Source organism: Arctopsyche grandis, unplaced genomic scaffold, assembly GCF_051622035.1.
Source record: "Arctopsyche grandis isolate Sample6627 unplaced genomic scaffold, ASM5162203v2 HiC_scaffold_159, whole genome shotgun sequence".
Classification (NCBI taxonomy): Eukaryota; Metazoa; Arthropoda; class Insecta; order Trichoptera; family Hydropsychidae; genus Arctopsyche; species Arctopsyche grandis.
In genome coordinates this window covers 22,651-44,289 of record NW_027518481.1, presented here as the reverse complement: position 1 = coordinate 44,289, position 21,639 = coordinate 22,651, and the positions used below count along the sequence as shown (strand labels likewise).

The window sequence follows — 21,639 nt, the reverse complement described above, 5'->3', positions numbered from 1 at the left end:
GTGGGGCTGGGGCTGCTTTCCGCCATTAGCGCCTGCCCTGGAAGTTTTCCGCCTGGTTAAACCTGCGCGGTGGCGTGTTCCTGCGGCCTCGGGGACTCTGTTGTCGTGGTTGCCAGCGTCGGCTCCTCGCTGGGGAGTGTGATGGCCTTGATTCTTTCCGATTCGTCTCGTTCGTTTGTAGTAGCCGTCCCATCATCGTAGTCAGGTCATCTACCTTTTGATTTAATGTTTGGAACTCTCCCCGTGTCACATACTCATCATCGGTTTGCCGCCTCTTCTCTCTGCGGTCTGTCATCGCTGCCACGTGGGGGCTGCTGTCGTACCACCTGTCTGCCTTCCTGGCCAGCTTATCCAAATCGGTTTCGTCGCTCATTGCCAGTTGCAAGCTTAGTCCCTCTGGCAGCCTGCTCTCCCACGTGGTTCTCAGCAGATCCTCCGACATTTCCTGGGCCGCCAATATCCGGAGGTCTCTCAGGAACTGTGATGGCTTCCTGTCGCCAATTTCCTCGCATTCGAGGAGTCTGCGATGTCTCTGTCGTTGGCCGACTCCTAACCTCTCCAAAATTTCCTTCTTCAGGAAGGTATATCGCTTGAGTTTCGGGGGGGCCACGTGGATGTCCCAAATCTCCGTCATCACCTCGCGAGGCAAACACGCGATTGTTCTGCAGTATCGCGTGTTTTCGCTAGTGATTCTGGCGGCTTCGAAGCTCGCCTCCATCTGTGCGAACCATATTTGGGGGTTCTCGGCCCAAAAGGGGGGAAAGGGGGGCACGGGCGCCCCCAAAAAGTCAAGATTTACCGTGCTTTGGTTGCGGTCGCTGTTCTCCGCGTTTTCCTCCATGTTGTTCTGCACATTGTTCTCCCCGCCTGCTTCGCCGTCGGACATCGTGTTTCCACAATTGTCGGGAATAATAGGGGGGATGGGGGTGCGCGCTGTCTATCACGTCGGGGTCACCACTGTGGGTCTCGGGGGAACAGGGTAGTTCCTCCCCCACGAGTTAGGGCCGAATGGTCGAATGACAGCTCGACTGCCGTAACCATGGCGACCGGTGTTGCCACCCTCTTCTATGGGGTCGCCACAAATATAACGCCTAAAGCCACTTCTATTATTGTAATATTTCTCTGGCTTTAACCAAAAACATCCATTTTATTATACATTTACAAGTCGATTTAGAACAAAGTATTTTACACAAAATTGCTCTTTAAAGACAATAGAGAAACCGGAGGGCATATTGAAGATCCAGAAACGGGACCATATATATTGAAATCCGAAGTGGAACATGCTATAAAACTAGCAAAGAGTCGGAAAGCTACTGGACCGGATCTGATTCCTGCCGAATTTCTCAAGTTATTGGACGACGATAACATAGAAAATCTAACAAAACTCTATAATAAAATATATTTATCAGGCGAAGTACCTAGCGATTGGTTACAATCCATATTTATCCCGTTGCCCAAAAAGAGTAACGCGAGGACGTGTAGCGACTTCAGAATAATTGGCCTAATGAGTCACACATTGAAGATCCTACTAAAGATAATACAGTGCAGAATTTACTCACGGTGTGAAGAGGCGATTAGCAGAGAGCAGTTTGGGTTCAGACAAGGCTTGGGTACCCGAGAGGCCCTTTTCTGTATGAAAACACTACTCCAAAGATGCAGAGAAGTCCGTAAACCTGTGTACATCTGCTTTATAGACTTTGAAAAGGCCTTTGACCGTGTCCAACACGCTCGCCTGATGGAAACATTAAAAAATATTGGCCTGGATGACAGAGATGTCAGATTGCTACGAAATATTTATTGGAATCAGACTGCAGTAGTACGTGTCGATGATCAATTCACTGATGAGATTCCTATAGAACGGGGCGTCAGGCAAGGATGCATCCTATCACCTACTCTTTTTAACACCTACACCGAATCCATCTTCCACGATGCTCTCCAAGAGGCGGAGGGCATCAAGGTGGGCGGCGAGACGATCACCAATATAAGATATGCTGATGACACGGCACTAGTCGCTGAAAATTTAGCAGACCTGCAAAGATCTCTAGACCGTGTACATCAAGAAAGCAATCGAAGAGGTCTGCGCATAAATCTAAAGAAAACAAAATTTATGATAGTAGATAGAATGCAAACAGACACCGGGAATCTAACCTTGGATGGAGAGGTGATAGAAAGAGTAAAAAGATTCAAATACCTGGGTACCTGGCTGAATGAAGAGATGGACCCAGATGAAGATCTAAAAATCCGCATCGAGATGGCTAGAACAGCATTTGTAAAAATGAAGGCGGCCCTTACAAACAAGCATCTCAATCTTCATACGCGGTTGAGATTCGCGAAGAGCTACGTCTGGACAGTATTACTACACGGATGTGAGACGTGGACTCTGAAAACCAAGATGATCAGCCGCATTGAAGCTTTTGAGATGTGGGTCTATAGGCGTATGCTGAAGATTCCGTGGACCAAAAAGATATCAAACGAAGCTGTCCTCGGCATGATGGGGAGAGGCAGGGAACTTGTTTCTGTCATCAAGCGGAGAAAGATGGAGTACCTCGGACACATGATACGGGGTCCAAAATACGAATTTCTCCGTTTGATAACCATGGGGAAAATAGAAGGAAAAAAATGGATTGGCAGGAAAAAGTTATCTTGGCTTCGAAACATGCGCATGTGGACCGATATGAGCGCCGAAGAGCTGTTCCGAGCCGCTGAAGACCGATGCGGATATATTCAAATAATCGACGAGGTGGTCGCCAACGTCCGGATGCGGACAAGGCATTAACAAGAAGAAGATTTTGAGCTGGAATTTAGAAACGCTATTCGAAATTCGTATAATCGAGAGCGTTCACGGATGCGCAGCTCGGCGTTTGCGAAAGCAAGTGCGTTCGCAAACCTTCACTACCATTGTAACGACCGCAACAGTAACACGGTGTGAAAGTACATATGGACCAGCTACTAACACAACCCGCTGTTGAGTCAACCCACTCCAGCACAACCGGCGAAACAAATCGCCACTGAGCCAACTAACTCCAACACAACACAGCCGCTGTCGAGACAACTAACTCCAGCACAACCAGCAAAACGCCTGCACAACAACACCGTCCAGACCACCAACCTTGACTATCAACGTAGCCTAGACAGAATAAGCAACATGGTAGAAAAGAACAACTCGGACTGGTACGCAACACGAGATCCGCTGTCGAGACAACCAACTCCAGCACAACCAACGAAGACCAGCACTCAACGCACTTCGTCAACCAACGTTCTTCACGCAAGACCCGCCGCCGAGACAACTAACTCCAGCACAACCAGCAAAACAGTCACGCGAATGACTCCACGCAGAACACAGCAGCCTGCACAACAGCACCATCCAAGCTATCACAAACCTTCACTACCAACGCAGCTCGCCCAAAATAAGCAACCTGGTAGAGAACAAGACTTGGACCGGCATGCAACTTGTGTTGAGACAACTATCTCCAGCACAACCGGACAAACAACGACGCCATCGAGTCAACAGACTCCAACACATCAAGATTCCCACAAAATCACACACATCGCTAACACTCACCGGAGAGCCATGTAGGAATCTCGTCATCGTCATCGACATCGAAACATTCGAGAATATTCCACAACAACAAACCACATTCCTCGCAGAACTCACCACACAACACGTGCACTTCTTGGAATCAATCGCCAGTTCCTTCGAGAATGATCCACCCTTCACACTCGAGCGGAACGAAACCCAGACGACGCACACCTGCAGTCATTATATTAAACTCAAGCGGAACGCCCCTACCAGTCGAGTGGAACCAAAACGGTCGAAACACGCCGCCACCATTAAACTACATCGAGCGGAACGGCGCCAATCATTCCAGAAAATTCTACGCCTCGACAAAAGTGCATTCCTCGTTTACGCATCAACAACCACTTCCATCAATCATTCCAGAAAATTCTACGCCTCGACAAAAGCAAATTCCTCTCTTACGCATCAACAGGGACACGGACAATTGGGCGCCCAGGACGATTGGTCGACCAGTGTTACTCGCCACTGCGACAATTGGACGACGAGACTGGCGGACACTGCGTCAATTGGGCCCTGCGTCAATTGGGCGCCCATCGCACTGGGCGATCGTCGACTGGGCGATGGCGACTGGGCGACCTGGGCGCGTGGGCGACCGCCGACGCGGCCCGCTGGTGAAGTGGTCGCCAAGCTTACGTAAACTCTGCGTTTTGCAAGGAACGACCGCGAACGGAGCGTTATAGGAATTTCCGATGCACTGACAAATATTCTACCTACATACATATGCTTTATACCGCTTTATTTTTCGTTTCAGTTTTACCAATTTTTCGTAACAACACGAATCATACTATTAATTTTTTTCGCTATATTATATTACATTTGCTGGAATTTTATATTAAACGTACTTTTATAAATACATGTGTAGCACCTTTTCACAAAAAATAATTGTAAGATGACAAATCATATGTACCTACATATTCTCCAAAATAATATAAAAGAAAAATGATCGATTGAATCTTTCGCGCAGTGCTTTTAGTTTTTTTTCAAATGGACACACTTATTTTTCTTTTAAATGTTATATTTCAGTTTTATCAATTGGATAAATTCACACTCTATTCTCAATTTTCTCAACACTGTATTACATAATAACAAAATATTTTCTAATAGCGATTCTCAAAGTTTTCAAGATTATATTTTTTTTCAATGATGAAATACGTTTACGAAAAAAAAGCGCATACTTAAATTCGTTCGCGGAGCTCGAATAATTTTTTTCGGCTTTTCCCATAATTAAATTATTACATCGTTTACGATTCGCAGAGGCAATTCTCGAAAAAAATAGCTTTTTAAAGTAATTTTAAACATCTCCCGTTCTATGGTTATTGTTGAAAATTACATTGAGCCACAAAAAATCACGTTTTTTAGTTACCAGAGCGGAGACTAACCAATCTTTACTAACTTTGACCCACTAAATTCGAATATGATATTGATTTTTGCTGGTTGGTGATCGTTTACGAGATATGAGCGTTTAAAAAAATGCGCGATTTTTACAGTTTTTTGGCTTTTGCGGTCTTTAACTCAAAACCTAGTATTGCTGTGCTCAAAGTGAGTATTGGAATCAATAGTCAGATGTTTTTCCTATTGATTGTGATATTGCATTGCTTTAAAATACTTATAATTAATTGTCTAGCGAATTTTAAAAGTCAAAAAAATATTTTTTTTACGGATTTTTTCTCCGTGCTATTTTGCATTTATTTGGCAATTTTTTTATTTCACCTCGTTTATAAGGATTGGTTTTCTATTTCAATATTTTTTATTTTTATCTAAACGTACTAACTCGAGCGGTAATTGCAATTTAAATGCTTTCGTTTTTGTTGCTCAGTGTTATTATAGTCACATTAAAATCTATATGATAGTTTATAGTAATTAAGGCTCATTTCGTTTATCAATAATTTAATAAGGTATATTTTTACTAATTAATATCTTTCGCTTTTGTAAATTCGAAACATACATACATATGTATAACGAATTATGTTTACATCTATAACTGTCATCCAGCGCTCATCTGTTCATCTAATGTATAATTTCTTTAATAATATTTTATGCGTATAAAATATTACAAAGACCTTACAAGAAATTATATATTTTCAAATATTTGGACCGAATGAACGAACTCATTCAAAACGTTTTTTTTTACTATGAGTGGCAGTTTTATTGCCTAAAGATAAATAATACCGCGTCTCATAGGCTAGGCTACAGATGCTCTGCAAGTCATTTTGATAAAAGGGTTCTCAAAACGACTTTTGACAACTGTTTCTCGAACTACTTTTTTTCTTGATTGTTTTACATGACATGTTATACATACATATGTAAGGTTTTTCAACGGGTTTTTGCGGTATCATAAATTCATGGCCCTCAAATTTGGTTTAAAATAATGCAATGACGTAAATGATTTTATACCCTTTATCCTTTTATTAAATTCAAATTATTCTGAAATGGTTTTCATCCTTTTTTCAAAACCTCTCCGATAAAATAAACGTTTTTTATTCCAAAAAAAATGGCAAAGTTTCAAAGCGATCGGAAAAGTTTTAGGAGGTTTGTCCAAAACTAAGATAAACCTTGTAATTTTCAAATGTTATAATTAGCATGGAAATAATTTTTTCAATGTATGTATGTGTGTGTTGTATGAATGTACATACATATGTACATATGTTATTTTGAAAATTTTCAATTTAATATTTATTTTCATTATTCATCAATGAAAAGTAAATCAAAAAACTTTATTAATACTATGATTTGATGAATATACTAAATATTGGCGATTCTAGAATTGATTTAATGTTGAGAGTTACAAATTTTACACGTTTTGGATTTTCGTAAGATTAAAAATAAGCACCAATCACACGGTTGATCCCATATTTTTTAAGATCATCGAAAGCCGATGCAATTCGCGCTATTATATAAGTATTTTTATTTTTATTTTTGAACATTAAATTTGTACGAATATTTTTTACGTAAATTTGTACGAATATCGACACAAATTAAAAATCATGCGATATTTCTTCTATTTGAATTTCATCATTGAATATCAAAGAAAAATACTACATATAGATATATGTATATACAAAACGTGTTATTGTCTAGCATTCAGGAGTTTTTTATAACTTTCTATTGTAGGAGATATTTCGAGTCTAAAATGGTCAGTCTATTGTTCCGAAAAACTAGCGAGAATGAATCTGACCCAGGCAGAGAAGTGTTATACAATAGAAGTGCCCCAAGGCATCAAAAGTGTCGACAGTTGAAGCGTGGCTGTAGCCACACTTAATTTTTTTCCGCCGCAGTCGTGTTCCGTGTATGGGGCTGGTCATATCTCTGATAAACATTGTTCATATTACTGGCAAGATGGGGAAGTGCATCATTAAAAGTTGCACAATGCATTCAAATACACACAACAAACAACATGGAATACATTTTCATAGGTAAGTTGATCATTTAAGTAACATATTATTCAATTAACATCGTAATTTGACAAGTTGCATGTTGTGTCTTGCGACCGCCGGCGATTGCATACAAAATATCAGGGGTGCACCAGAGAAATGTAAAAATAATTTTAAAATAAATGTAAAAACATTTCTCTGGGTAGCACCGAATACTCAATTATATTCATAACCAATTCACTCAATAAATTTAATTAATAAGTTTTAATTAATAAGTCACCAACTCAATAAGTTTAATTAATGTAAACATCGTTCATTTTATAATATACATATTTTAGTTGAAAATATACATTACACGCTAATTTTAGAGTTCCTAAGGACAGCCAATTACGAGAAAAGTGGGTAAACATAATCCGCAAATGGAGAAGAGCAACCGATTGGCTACCAACGCCCAACACCATTATATGCTCAAACCATTTTAGAGCTGAAGATGTTTTAACTTTATCGAAATGTGTCAGGTTAAAAAAATATGCAATTCCAATATCGGAGGTAAGCTTTAATTATTATTTTCTGTGTATTGTATTTCGGTGTTATATAAAAGGTGAATTAATCTTTTTTTTATTATTTGTATCAATATTTAATTGTAAATAAATATATAAACATGTATATACTATTATCAAAAAATAAATAAACTATAAATAAAAAGGACTTTTATTTCTGTAGTGAATTTGTGATGACCCTAATTCCAGTCGTGAAAAAAGGTTTGTTAATTAAAAGCTGGCGTGTAGACACGATGTTCTGACTCTTTCTCGCGCGCGGACACGCTTACGAGCGTGACAGAGACAACTAATACTAATTATGGTACTGTGAACGCGGTTGACACGGGATATTTGTTCAAAAGGGCACTTCTATTGTATAACACTTCTCTGGACCCAGGTACCTACCCTTTTTTTTGTCGAAGGGATCCGTAACGGAATGCGAACACAAATTATACAAAACTTAATCTATACTACGTACATACATAGATAAAGTAAATATAAATAAAATGTGCATGGTGACTTTGAACCGCATGATTTTTAATTTGTGTTGATATTCGTACAAATTTAATGTTCAAAAATAAAAATAAAAATACTTATATACAGTTTTTGCAAGCCTATTTCACCCTTTTGCTAATGAAATTCACTTAACACAATGAAAATTGATTCAGATTAACAGAATGAAAATTGAAAAATTGAAAATAAAAAAATAAAAATAGTATTTGCACCTTCTAAATAAATATCTATGGTATGTACAAATATAAATATAAGTTTAAACTATAATACATAAAAAGCACATTTTGTTTAATTCGGTTTCTTTTTTTTTTAATACGATTTTTGAAAAGGACGAATTTCATTTGAAAAAGGGTTAATTTTCATTTGCAAAAGTACTAATTTCATTTGCAAAAGGATGAATTTCATTTGCAAAAAGGGTGAATTTCATTTGCAAAAGGGTGAAATAGGCTTGAAAAAATATTATTAAAGAAATTATATATTAGTTGAACAGATGAGCGCTGGATGACAGTTATACATAGATGTAAACATAATTCGTTATATATATATATATATATATATATATATATATATATATATATATATATATGTATGTATGTATGTATGTTTCTAATTTACAAAAGCAATAGATATTTACCTACATAGTAATATATTAAATTATTGATAAACGAAATGAGCCTTAAATACTATAAATTACTATAAACTATCATATAAAATTATAATATGACGAAAATGTCTATATTTTTAATTCTTACGGCTAATTTTTACTTTATCTATGTACGTAGTTTTTGATATATGTACATACATACATATGTACCTAAACGCATCATAACATTATGGACTCGTTATTAAATAATTATTTAAAAAGCATAATTTTCAACAATAACCATAGAACTAGAGGTTGTGAACGAGAAATCTTGTCTCGAGATTTCTCGAGAAATTTTGATTCTCGTTTCTCGAGAATATTTTATTGTAAAATTTCGAGATTCTCATTTCTCGAGAATATTTTATTATGAAAATTCGACATTCTCGTATCTCGATAAAATATGGGATCAACCGTGTGATTGGTGCTTATTTTTAATCTTACGAAAATCCAAAACGTGTAAAATTTGTAACTCTCAACATTAAATCAATTCTAGAATCGCCAGTATTTAGTATATTCATCAAATCATAGTATCAATAAAGTTTTTTGATTTACTTTTCATTGATGAATAATGAAAATAAATATTAAATTGAAAATTTTCAAAATAACATATGTACATATGTATGTATGTATATGCATTCATACAACACATACATACATTGAAAAAATTATTTCCATGCTAATTATAACATTTGAAAATTACAAGGTTTATCTTAGTTTTGGACAAACCTCCTAAAACTTTTCCGATCGCTTTGAAACTTTGCCATTTTTTTTGGAATAAAAAACGTTTATTTTATCGGAGAGGTTTTGAAAAAAGGATGAAAACCATTTCAGAATAATTTGAATTTAATAAAAGGATAAAGGGTATAAAATCATTTACGTCATTGCATTATTTTAAACCAAATTTGAGGGCCATGAATTTTTGATACCGCAAAAACCCGTTGAAAAACCTTACATATGTATGTATAACATGTCATGTAAAACAATCAAGAAAAAAAGTAGTTCGAGAAACAGTTGTCAAAAGTCGTTTTGAGAACTGTTTTATCAGATTTTATTTTTTTATTATTTTGACTTGCAGAGCATCTGTAGCCTAGCCTATGGGGCGCGGTATTATTTATCTTTAGGCAATAAAACTGCCACTCATAGTAAAAAAAAAAACGTTTTGAATTAGTTCGTTCATTCGGTCCAAATATTTGAAAATATATAATTTCTTGTAAGGTCTTTGTAATATTTTATACGCATAAAATATTATTAAAGAAATTATATATTAGATGAACAGATGAGCGCTGGATGACAGTTATAGATGTAAACATAATTCGTTATACATATGTATGTATGTTTCGAATTTACAAAAGTGAAAGATATTAATTAGTAAAAATATACCTTATTAAATTATTGATAAACGAAATGAGCCTTAATTACTATAAACTATCATATAGATTTTAATGTGACTATAATAACACTGAGCAACAAAAACGAAAGCATTTAAATTGCAATTACCGCTCGAGTTAGTACGTTTAGATAAAAATAAAAAATATAGAAATAGAAAACCAATCCTTATAAACGAGGTGAAATAAAAAAATTGCCAAATAAATGCAAAATAGCACGGAGAAAAAATCCGTAAAAAAAATATATTTTTGACTTTTAAAATTTGCTAGACAATTAATTATAAGTATTTTAAAGAAATGCCATATCACAATCAATAGGAAAAACATCTGACTATTGATTCCAATACTCACTTTGAGCACAGCAATACTAGGTTTTGAGTTAAAGACCGCAAAAGCCAAAAAACTGTAAAAATCGCGCATTTTTTTAAACGCTCATATCTCGTAAACGATCACCAACCAGCAAAAATCAATATCATATTCGAATTTAGTGGGTCAAAGTTAGTAAAGATTGGTTAGTCTCCGCTCTGGTAACTAAAAAACGTGATTTTTTGTGGCTCAATGTAATTTTCAACAATAACCATAGAACGGGAGATGTTTAAAATTACTTTAAAAAGCTATTTTTTTCGAGAATTGCCTCTGCGAATCGTAAACGATGTAATAATTTAATTATGGGAAAAGCCGAAAAAAATTATTCGAGCTCCGCGAACGAATTTAAGTATGCGCTTTTTTTTCGTAAACGTATTTCATCATTGAAAAAAAATATAATCTTGAAAACTTTGAGAATCGCTATTAGAAAATATTTTGTTATTATGTATAACTAATACAGTGTTGAGAAAATTGAGAATAGAGTGTGAATTTATCCAATTGATAAAACTGAAATATAACATTTAAAAGAAAAATAAGTGTGTCCATTTGAAAAAAAACTAAAAGCACTGCGCGAAAGATTCAATCGATCATTTTTCTTTTATATTATTTTGGAGAATATGTAGGTACATATGATTTGTCATCTTACAATTATTTTTTGTGAAAAGGTGCTACACATGTATTTATAAAAGTACGTTTAATATAAAATTCCAGCAAATGTAATATAATATAGCGAAAAAAATTAATAGTATGATTCGTGTTGTTACGAAAAATTGGTAAAACTGAAACGAAAAATAAAGCGGTATAAAGCATATGTATGTAGGTAGAATATTTGTCAGTGCATCGGAAATTCCTATAACGCTCCGTTCGCGGTCGTTCCTTGCAAAACGCAGAGTTTACGTAAGCTTGGCGACCACTTCACCAGCGGGCCGCGTCGGCGGTCGCCCACGCGCCCAGGTCGCCCAGTCGCCATCGCCCAGTCGACGATCGCCCAGTGCGATGGGCGCCCAATTGTCGCAGGGCCCAATTGACGCAGTGTCCGCCAGTCTCGTCGTCCAGTTGTCGCAGTGGCGAGTAACACTGGTCGACCAATCGTCCTGGGCGCCCAATTGTCCGTGTCCCTGTTGATGCGTAAGAGAGGAATTTGCTTTTGTCGAGGCGTAGAATTTTCTGGAATGATTGATGGAAGTGGTTGTTGATGCGTAAACGAGGAATGCACTTTTGTCGAGGCGTAGAATTTTCTGGAATGATTGGCGCCGTTCCGCTCGATGTAGTTTAATGGTGGCGGCGTGTTTCGACCGTTTTGGTTCCACTCGACTGGTAGGGGCGTTCCGCTTGAGTTTAATATAATGACTGCAGGTGTGCGTCGTCTGGGTTTCGTTCCGCTCGAGTGTGAAGGGTGGATCATTCTCGAAGGAACTGGCGATTGATTCCAAGAAGTGCACGTGTTGTGTGGTGAGTTCTGCGAGGAATGTGGTTTGTTGTTGTGGAATATTCTCGAATGTTTCGATGTCGATGACGATGACGAGATTCCTACATATGTATACGTGAATATCATTGTTTGTTACATTGTAATCAAATCTAATCGATTTTACATAGATATAATTGCATAGTTGAAATATTTGTTCAGAATGAATCGTAAAATATTTAAGAATGAGTCAAAATATCAAGAAAGGCTTATGTGATATTATGTATTATCTCTAGATATCGTTATTTTGGACTAATGTTTTGTATCGGTTTGATTTCAGATTGGAGAGATGACGTCCGTGCACAGCTCCCTCGACATGGACGGCGAACTCGACCTATCCGGTCTGCTGGAGTCCATCGTCGACTCGGACGAAGAGGAGGACTTCGAGGAGACCGTCAGTCTTACGGTGAGGGACGCCGTTCGAGACTGCCTCGAAAAAGATCATTTCGAGAGGAACGAAGACGACGTGGAAACCTTGTTAGAATTCACCCAGCTTCTGAAGGCGTTCACGAACATGACTCTAACTGTTCGACGAGCTCTCTGCTCCCTCATGGAGTTCGCCGTCGTCGAGAAAGCTGGCACTATAGTGATGAACGACGGCGAGGAACACGACTCGTGGTTCGTTCTCATCAATGGACACGTCGAAATCAAACACCCGAGCGGAGAGATTGAAAATTTACGCGTCGGAGACAGCTTCGGCACGTTGGAGGCGACGTTGGAGAAGCTGCACCATCGAGGCATCATGACGACCAGATGCGACGATTGCCAATTCGTCTGCATCACGCAGATAGACTAATACCGTATCTTGCAGCAGGGCGTGGAGAATACGAGGCGGCACGAAGAAGGCGGCCATCTCGTCATGATCACGGAGCTGCGGAACGAAGCCAATCAAGGACACGTCGTCATACGGGGGACGTGACTGAAAGGGCTGACGCATCATTTATCAATAATTTTTAATACTGAAAAAAGTGCTTCTGGAAACCCAATGGTTTATATTGGTAACAATTCGAACATCCATTTTATAAAATAAAAATGTGCATTTAAAAACATTTTAATACATTAAAAAAAGTTTCTGTTCAGATTGCATTAGAAACTTTGCTTTGAACATTTTATTTATTTATTTTATTTTATTGTCACAAATCAATACACACTCGCCATTACAGATTTGCTCCAATGCGACGGGTGTACGTTAATGAAATACATAAACAATCAGAAATCAGAAATACAGTAATACATACATATACAATCAGAATATATAGAATATAAAAATAATGAAATACATAAACAAATCAGAAATAATAATCATAGTGACATCTATGGATTTCAGATTACTGTGTATAATTAATACAAATTATACACAGGCAGATTTTTGTGACAACAGGATTAGATTTTTTTAATACCAATTTTCAGGAACCGTTTCAGCAATGATCAGATAAAATTGGCAAACTCTGATAGAGAAACGATCGATTTGGAGTCACAAAACCCCCAAATCTAACCAGCAGTGGCGAGGACACGAACCTATGACCTCAGTGATGCTAAATATATACGCTATCACTAAGCCAAACTGCTGGCTAAATTGACATTGAAAAAAATATTTGCTACTTAAAAAGCGGATAAAATGTGCATTAAAATGACAACATCGCGATTACCAAAATACGAACTGACAACGACCAACGCTTCTCTCTACTGGATTCCTTCTTTTTTTAATTACTCTTCGGCTTGCGAAACCTACGACTCGATGACCTGACATCATCATTCACACAAAAGTTGACACTTTTGACAGTTGACAATTATTGTCAATAGCGGAAGACTGCAACGTTGCAACTTTTTGTATCTTCTAATGCTAAAATCTATTATTTAATTGTCACTTTATAGTGCCAAAATATTTTATTCGATGCACAATACGAGATTGTATAATGCACCGAAAATAATGCCAAATTTTAATGCACAAAACATTTATTTTAAGATACAAAGTATTTTTCTCAATGTACAGTTAAATCGCACCTGTCTATATTTATGTGATGATGACTCAATAGTTTTGTATTATAGATAATCGTGCTTGCGCACCATGAAATGAGGCTTATCGGAATCGGTACCAGATATATTTGTATATAAAATTAAATTTTTTATATGTATAAACATTCCATTACATTATCTCAGATTTTATGTGCGAAAAAAATCACTACTTGTATTGAAAAAATGTTCTTCTCGTTTGTTTTAAGGTAGCGTCAAAGATTTTATAAAATTTTCGAAACTCGCGCATTTTCAGTGTCCTAACGGCCATACGTTAAGTTACCCCATAAGAAACGTGCGAAGAATTCCAAAGATTTTTTAGAAACTTAGTAATGTGAAAATTATCTTTAAATGTATTCTGTTGTTACCCTGTGAACTTTCCAGTCGACGGCTGGTGTGTATAGTTTGTAGCTTTTAACTCGTAATGGCACGGTTATAACTTATGTTTGCACATTTTAAACAATGCATACTACATTTATATACAAAAAAACGGTACAATCTTTTTGTCTATTATGTTTAAAAAACCGGATTATTGTTTTTTTTTTTTATATAAATAATGATATATATATATATAATAATTAAATTATTATCTAATATGATGATGTAAATAAGAATTTAATAATTTATAAATGTATAAATATCTGACTCATAGAATATAAAATTTGAAGAGTTTTCAAGATCGCATTATGACGAGCGGTCGAAGAAGAGGCAAGAAAACGGTATTATGTTTCAGTTCAAATGTAAACTCTCTTACAATTAGTTATATTTTGAGACATTGTATATTATTATGATAATTATTTAAATTAATAAGAATCTCTATTGAAAATGACAAAGTTTTTAGACGTAAGTTTTATTCCAATGCACATATTTATCCATATATATATATATATATATATATATATATATATATATATATATATGAATACAATCGCATCACACATTCTCAGACTGTAATAATGATTTTTATATTGTCTATACAAAATGAATGTTTAGAATCCATTATAAAAATATTTATTGAAATAAAATTTCTATCTGCAATCCTCCGTCGTCGTACTTTTCAATCGTATCCACATTTTATCATACATCAAGTTTGAATTGCTCGAGGAATTCCTCCTCGAGCGGATGCAAAACTCTGGCCGGTATCACTAGGCTGTGCAACGGCGGGCCCAAATCCGTCTCGCACATTTGCCTCATCGTGCAGGCGGCTATTTTCTGCGTCTCCGCGCCGACTCTGGCCAAGCCGACGACCAACGAGTCCACCGTCAGATCTGAAACTATAATTTTGAAACAATAAAATTATAAATTTACACAATATATACTAATGGGGCATTTTTTATTTATTATCACCTGTATTTTCAGTCCTATTTTGTATAATTTCTATTAATTGCTGGCATGCTTGACTCGTCGACATAAATCTCGGCTCCATATATACTTTGACTTTCTTCGTCAAGCTCTCCTCAGTGGGTTCTTTAACTTTGATATCTTGATTTTGATTTTTAAATGCTTTTTATTATTACGAAATTATGTTCACAATACATCTTATATCTATTTTAATAGCTACTGATCTACTGATCATTTTCTATTTTACAATTTTAATTTAATTTGGTTAGTAATCACAGTATTATATTATTCTAATGTTAATCTAAAGCATAATAGGAAAAAGAGCTCAAAAACCTATTTACAATCCTTATAAATGTTCATAATACATCTAATACATAATATTAATTAAAGACTATCTAAAGTCGATGACCTAAAGCAGATTGTGTTTAGGTAATCTGTGTTTATACCTGAAGGGTATAGACATTTTGTTGTAATCACCGAGACTCTTCACAAGTGTGTTAGTATGGTTATTAGTGATTCTTTCATAGAATCTACTGGTTAGTTTGTTAGTAATGTCTGTAACAAAACGGAATATTATATATAGCATGCAGTTTTTTCAGGTTAGTATATATGGGTGTATTATAAATTATTTTAAGGGATTTATTTTGTATTACTTGGAGCTTGGAAAGGTTAGTATTCGAGGCGTTATTCCATACAGGTGAAGCATAGGTTAATAATGGTAATATGAGCGCGCGATATAATTTTATTTTATTTAGCGTTGATAAAGAACTATGGCGATTAAATATTGGATATATTGAGGATATACCCCGCATCGCCTTGCATTTCGCTGCCTCAATGTGAGGTGCCCATCTCATTCTTTTATCAAACGTTACTCCTAAATATTTTATTACTGACTGCCATTTCAGACTTTCTCCAGAGGGGATTTTCAGATCTGAACTTGGCTTATGTTTTCTAACTTTGATATCTGAAATTTGGAATAGCAATAGAAACAGTTAATTTTCAACAATAACTGGGTTTACTGGACCGTGTCTTGACACAAACTGACTGTGAAAGAGCTCGTCGAAAGGTTTTGATTACTTTTCGGTCCCCTTATTATACTATTGATTATACAGCGAAGGTTCAGTATCTTTTCAGTGTGTATTTGATGTAAGATTCAAAATGGCCGCCGCGCCAGTTTTTGTTCGTTTTTCACTCGTTTGTGGTTCACCGAGAGAACTTTGTGGATCCAAATGATAGTGAATTGCATACGCAAAATGTTGAGAATATGGATGCGAGCGAAACGGAAGCTCAAACATCAAATACACACATTGACCCGGCGCTGAACCTTTACCGATTAGACTAAAGTCTATAATTTGAATACCTAAAAGGCATAGTGTATGTAAGCCTCTTGTATAGTTGCCTAGAATTTTATCAAAGAAACTATCGGGCTTCCAATTATCGGTCCAGAACGGAATTGATATAGTTTCTCCAAAAGAGTATAACTGCAATCCACAGCATCCTACGGCGTTTATAATAGAAGCATTTTGAATCACCTGCAATGAGATTGGTTAAGTATTTAAATGAGAGTTGAAATTGTCAATTAGAATTTACCTTGTATGGGATGTTCTTTTGCTTGGCTCTTAATAGTATATCGGTATGGGTAGTGGCTCCGAGCGGGTCTCCGACTACTAGTAGTGCAACATCTTGATCTTTGCTACCGTTGAGTAATTCGTCAGTGCCACTTTCGCAAAGTTCTCGGTCGGCGACGATGATCTCCCTTCCGTAGAACTCCTCCTGGAATGGTTGTTATTGTTTATTTGGTGTGAAGTGAGGTTATGTACGTGGAGCGGTGCGGTGTGTGACGTTTGTTTACTAGGGCTTTGTGTCCGACGGTGAGTTGGGAAGTGTAGGCTTCCAAGTATACTTTGTGGCAACCCTTAACGGCTTCCAGGCCTCGCACTGTGATGTCGCGCGCGTCTCCCAACCCTAGACCTACCAGGAATAACATCACGTCTGTTTCAAATCACTTCAGACACACGTCAAGTTTGACAGTTGTGCGATTGCATGCTACCAACTGTGTCATTATTTTTTTATGCTATACAACTGTCATTGTTTAGTAGAATTTTTAAGCTATAATATAAAGGTAAACGGACTACTAGTCATATGTGAACCAGTCACAGGACAACCGGTCGCTCTAGATCGGTCACACGTGATCACTCGTCACACTAAAACTAGTCACGAGAAAACTGGTCACACCCGAAAATTGGTCACGAAAAAACTGGTCACACCCAAAAATTCGACCAATTTTTAATTTTTGGGTTTGACCAGTTTTTTCGTGACCAATTTTCGGGTGTGACCAGTTTTAGTGTGATGGGTGATCACGTGTGACCGATCTAGAGCGACCGATTGTCCTGTGACCGGTTCACACTTGACTAGTAATCACCGAACCAATATAAAAATCTTATAATGTTTCCGAAAGCTCCCGTTCACTAATAACTTATAGCAGCTATTCTCGCGCACCTTCGTTGGCACGTGGGGGATTGTTTAAATGTTCGCGAAAAATAATTAATAACGGTTGAAAAATACACAATTTATGTACCGTTTACCATGCACCCTTTTTTGATCTTTCGACTTAAGATCTTTCGATTTTCGATCTTTGCCTTCTGATATTTGCGTTTTCTGTAATTTAACATTCGTCACGGAGACCGGACCACGACGTGTAGGTAGATATGAATAGAAATGTAATAAAATGACATATTTGAAACGGAGTCGTGCAGTGCCGAAGTCGTGCAGTGCTGTTAAGTATGAACCGACCTATAATCGAGCAATAAACATTTTCTTCCAAACTCAACTGAGTTTCCATAGTCCGGGAAACGATCGAAACCTTTAACCCGCCCTATAACCACCAATTTTAAATTTTTGGGTGTGACCAGTTTTCTCGTGATCAATTTTTTAGTGTGACCAGTTTCAGCGTGATGAGTGACGACGTGTGACCAATCTAAAGCGACCGGTTATCCTGTTACCGGTTCACATTTGACTAGTAATCACCGAACCGTTTTTATCGTTTTATCGGACTTTGTACGTCGAGCACCAAGCATCAAATACGACTGATGCTAAAATTATTTAGAAATGTCTGTGGACAATCGTCGCTTGACAACAATATGTGGGTCTCGGGGGAACAGGGTAGTTCCTCCCCCACGAGTTAGGGCCGAATGGTCGAATGACAGCTCGACTGCCGTAACCATGGCGACCGGTGTTGCCACCCTCTTCTATGGGGTTGCCATTTGCGAATTGCATTTTCTTGGGGGGTTCTCTCTGCTCTCTCTGGGGGCTCTCCGCTGCTTTCCATGTATGCCGGCTTTATGCGGTCTACCGTTACGGTGACATTGGAATCCTTAATTCTCAGTGTGAAGAACTTCGGTCCCCTCTTCAACACCCTGTATGGACCATCGTATGGAGGCTGTAACGGACCCTTGGCAGCATCGTGTCTCAGGAACACCTGATCACTGGTGTGCAGGTCTTTGAAGATAAAGGTTGATCTTGTTCCATGGCGCCGCGGTGGACTGGGTCTCAACCTCGCCATTTGGGACCGCAATCTCTCTGCTAGTTCCGCTGTGTTGGGTCCTCCGTTTCGTTGTGGAGCCAGAAACTCTCCCGGTAGCCGTAGCGGTTGACCATATACCAGTTCTGCTGACGTGGCATTAAGGTCTTCCTTCCATGCCGATCGGATTCCCAGTAACACTGTCGGTAGGGCTTCCGTCCACCCTTCGTCTTGGTGGCACATGATCGCGGCTTTAAGCTGCCTGTGGAACCTCTCTACCATCCCATTTGCTGCAGGGTGGTATGCGGTTGTCCTTATGTGTGTCGATCCCGTCAACCTATTCAGTTCCTTGAATAGAGTGCTCTCGAATTGTCGTCCTTGATCGGTAGTTATTCGTAGGGGGCATCCGAATCTTGCAATCCAACCACTGACGAATTTTTTTGCAACCGTTTCTGCCGTGATATCTTCCATAGGGATAGCTTCTGGCCAGCGAGTAAACCTGTCAACGCATGTCAATAAATACTTGTAACCGGCGGACTGTGGTAAGGGACCAACTATGTCTAAGTGAATGTGGTCAAATCGATTTTCCGGTGGCTGGAACTCTCCCACAGGTGCAATGACGTGCCTTGTTATTTTCGATTTCTGGCAAAATATGCACTCTTGGGCCCATCTTCTGCATTCCTTCTTCATACCCGTCCAGAAATATCGTTGGGTCACTAATTTAGCTGATGCTTTTACCCCTGGGTGCGCCAATTGATGGATTAGTTCGAACGCCTGTTTCCTAAATTTCGCTGGCAAGTACGGCCGTTGCGTTTCTGAAGATACATCACAATAGATGGTCGTCTCTTCGCCTGGAATAGGTATCTTGGCAAACTGCTTGTCGGGATCTCGTAGCAGTTGTGACAGTTCTGTGTCATCCTCCTGCGCTCGTGCTATTGCTTGAAAGTCCATCCCGGAAATTGCTTCTATTCTTGACAGTGCATCCGCTACCACGTTTTCTTCTCCCGATACATGTCGAACATCTGTTGTGAACTGGCCTACAAAGTCTATGTGCCTAAACTGTCTTGGCGAACATTTCTCTGGCTTCTGTTGGAACATGTATATAATAGGCTTGTGGTCAGTGAAAATAGTAAAAAATTTTCCTTCTACCATATGGCGGAAATGCCGGACTGCACTGTATATTGCCAACAACTCCCGGTCGTAAGTGCTGTATCTCCTTTCTGTTCCTGACAATTTCCTTGTGAAGAATGCCAACGGCTCCCACCCTTCGGGCATCTTCTGCTGTAGGACTGCTCCGAGTGCTACATCTGATGCGTCCGTCACCAATGCCAAGTCTGCCCCTGGTTTTGGGTGGCTGAGGAGGGCTGCGTCTGATAAGCTATCCTTGCACTTTCCGAATGCTTCTTCCAACGCGTTGGTCCATGCAATCTTTGCCTTGTCTTTCTTTTTAGATCCTTTTAGCAACTCGTTGAGGGGCGCCTGCAATTTTGCAGCACCCGGAACAAAACGCCGATAGAAGTTTATCATCCCCAAAAACTGCCTTAATTGTTCGATTGTAGCTGGTCGGGGAAATCTTTTCACCGCAGCTACTTTGTCTGCTTGGGGTTTGGTTCCATTTTCTGACACCTCGTATCCTAGAAATCTTACAGTTTTTGCTCCGAAAACGCACTTTGCTGTGTTGACTAAAACGCCATATTCTTGAAACCGTGAAAAAAGTTTTCGTAAGTGGTTAATATGTTCTTCTTCGTTTTCTGACGCTACCAGCACGTCGTCAATATATACGTAGCAGAAATCCAATCCCCTTAGGACTTTGTCCATAAACCGCTGGAAGGTCTGTGCCGCGTTTCTGAGTCCGAAGGACATAAACGGGAATTCAAATAACCCAAACGGGGTAGAAATTGCTGTTTTTTTTATGTCTTCATTGTGTACAGGGATTTGGTGGTATGCGCGCACGAGATCAATTGTAGAAAATAACTTCTTGCCATATAAGGTACTGGCGAAATCTTCTATATGCGGTACTGGATACCTATCTGGTATAGTGCGGGCATTCAACGCTCTGTAGTCCCCGCATGGTCTCCATTCTCCGTCGTGCTTAGGTACTAGGTGTAATGCTGATGACCAACTACTGTCTGATGGTCGAGCGATTCCTTCGTTCAACATGGTCTTGAAAGTCTCTTTTGCGATCTGCAACTTCTCCGGTGCGAGGCGGCGCGGCTTGCAACTTGCTGTGGTCCTTCAGTGGTTCTGATATAATGCACAGTATGATGTTTCATTGTTCTGTTTTTATTTCCTGTCGGCCGCGTTATCTCTGGAAACTCTGTTAGTAGATGGTGAAATGTTGATGTGCCACAAATTGCTTTCACCTGCTCTACTTTTGCTGTTCCTATTGCTCGGCCCCTCACTGAAACAGTTGTGAGATTATCCATCAGTTTCGCATTTTTCAAATCAATCAAAAGACAAAAATGTTTGATGAAATCAGCGCCAATAATAGGCCTTGATACGTCGGCTATTACAAATCTCCATTTGTATACCCGACGTAGTCCCAAGTCTACGTCTACCTCCTTCCAACCGTACGTTTTTATCGTAGATCCGTTCGCGGCGAATAGAAGGTATGATGTCGCTATTTTGCGACCCGGCAATATTGACTTCGGAAGGACACACAGGTCAGAACCGGTGTCGACTAGGAACCGTAGTTTACTGACCTTGTCTGTTACGTATAGGCGGCAAGAAGTGGGGCTGGGGCTGCTTTCCGCCATTAGCGCCTGCCCTGGAAGTTTTCCGCCTGGTTAAACCTGCGCGGTGGCGTGTTCCTGCGGCCTCGGGGACTCTGTTGTCGTGGTTGCCAGCGTCGGCTCCTCGCTGGGGAGTGTGATGGCCTTGATTCTTTCCGATTCGTCTCGTTCGTT

The 21,639-nt window shown here is 38.6% G+C and overlaps 2 protein-coding genes across 3 annotated transcripts; one reads left to right on the top strand and one right to left on the bottom strand.

The window, feature by feature from the left end:
- The first annotated feature begins 6,804 nt into the window (after positions 1–6,804).
- Positions 6,805–13,438, top strand: LOC143922028 (rap guanine nucleotide exchange factor 2-like). Its single transcript, XM_077445307.1, has 3 exons — positions 6,805–6,990; positions 7,317–7,497; positions 12,140–13,438. The coding sequence occupies exons 1-3, from the start codon at positions 6,866–6,868 to the stop codon at positions 12,653–12,655; spliced, it is 822 nt and encodes a 273-aa protein (XP_077301433.1). The 5' UTR covers positions 6,805–6,865; the 3' UTR covers positions 12,656–13,438.
- Positions 13,439–14,816: 1,378 nt separating this feature from the next.
- LOC143922026 (diphthine methyl ester synthase-like) lies at positions 14,817–17,386 on the bottom strand. Of its 2 annotated transcripts, none has more exons than XM_077445306.1 (5): positions 17,066–17,386; positions 16,804–16,986; positions 16,574–16,745; positions 15,220–15,354; positions 14,817–15,140 (listed from the first exon to the last, which is right to left on the bottom strand). In XM_077445306.1, the coding sequence occupies exons 1-5, from the start codon at positions 17,198–17,200 to the stop codon at positions 14,950–14,952; spliced, it is 816 nt and encodes a 271-aa protein (XP_077301432.1). In that variant the 5' UTR covers positions 17,201–17,386; the 3' UTR covers positions 14,817–14,949. The 2 variants fall into 2 exon arrangements, with proteins under 2 accessions (XP_077301432.1, XP_077301431.1); XM_077445305.1 differs by having other exon boundaries at positions 14,825–15,146.
- Between the last annotated feature and the right edge of the window lie 4,253 nt (positions 17,387–21,639).

Bases quoted from the DNA above. Each gene is read 5' to 3' on its own strand.
- LOC143922028 (XM_077445307.1), top strand. From the start codon at position 6,866: ATGGGGCTGGTCATATCTCTGATAAACATTGTTCATATTACTGGCAAG. The intron at 6,991-7,316 runs GTAAGTTGATCA...CGCTAATTTTAG, and splicing joins CATGGAATACATTTTCATAG to AGTTCCTAAGGACAGCCAAT. The intron at 7,498-12,139 runs GTAAGCTTTAAT...GTTTGATTTCAG, and splicing joins ATGCAATTCCAATATCGGAG to ATTGGAGAGATGACGTCCGT.
- LOC143922026 (XM_077445305.1), bottom strand. From the start codon at position 17,200: ATGTTATTCCTGGTAGGTCTAGGGTTGGGAGACGCGCGCGACATCACA. The intron at 16,746-16,803 runs GTAAATTCTAAT...ATCTCATTGCAG, and splicing joins AAAAGAACATCCCATACAAG to GTGATTCAAAATGCTTCTAT. The intron at 15,147-15,219 runs GTGATAATAAAT...TCAAAATTATAG, and splicing joins AAATAGGACTGAAAATACAG to TTTCAGATCTGACGGTGGAC.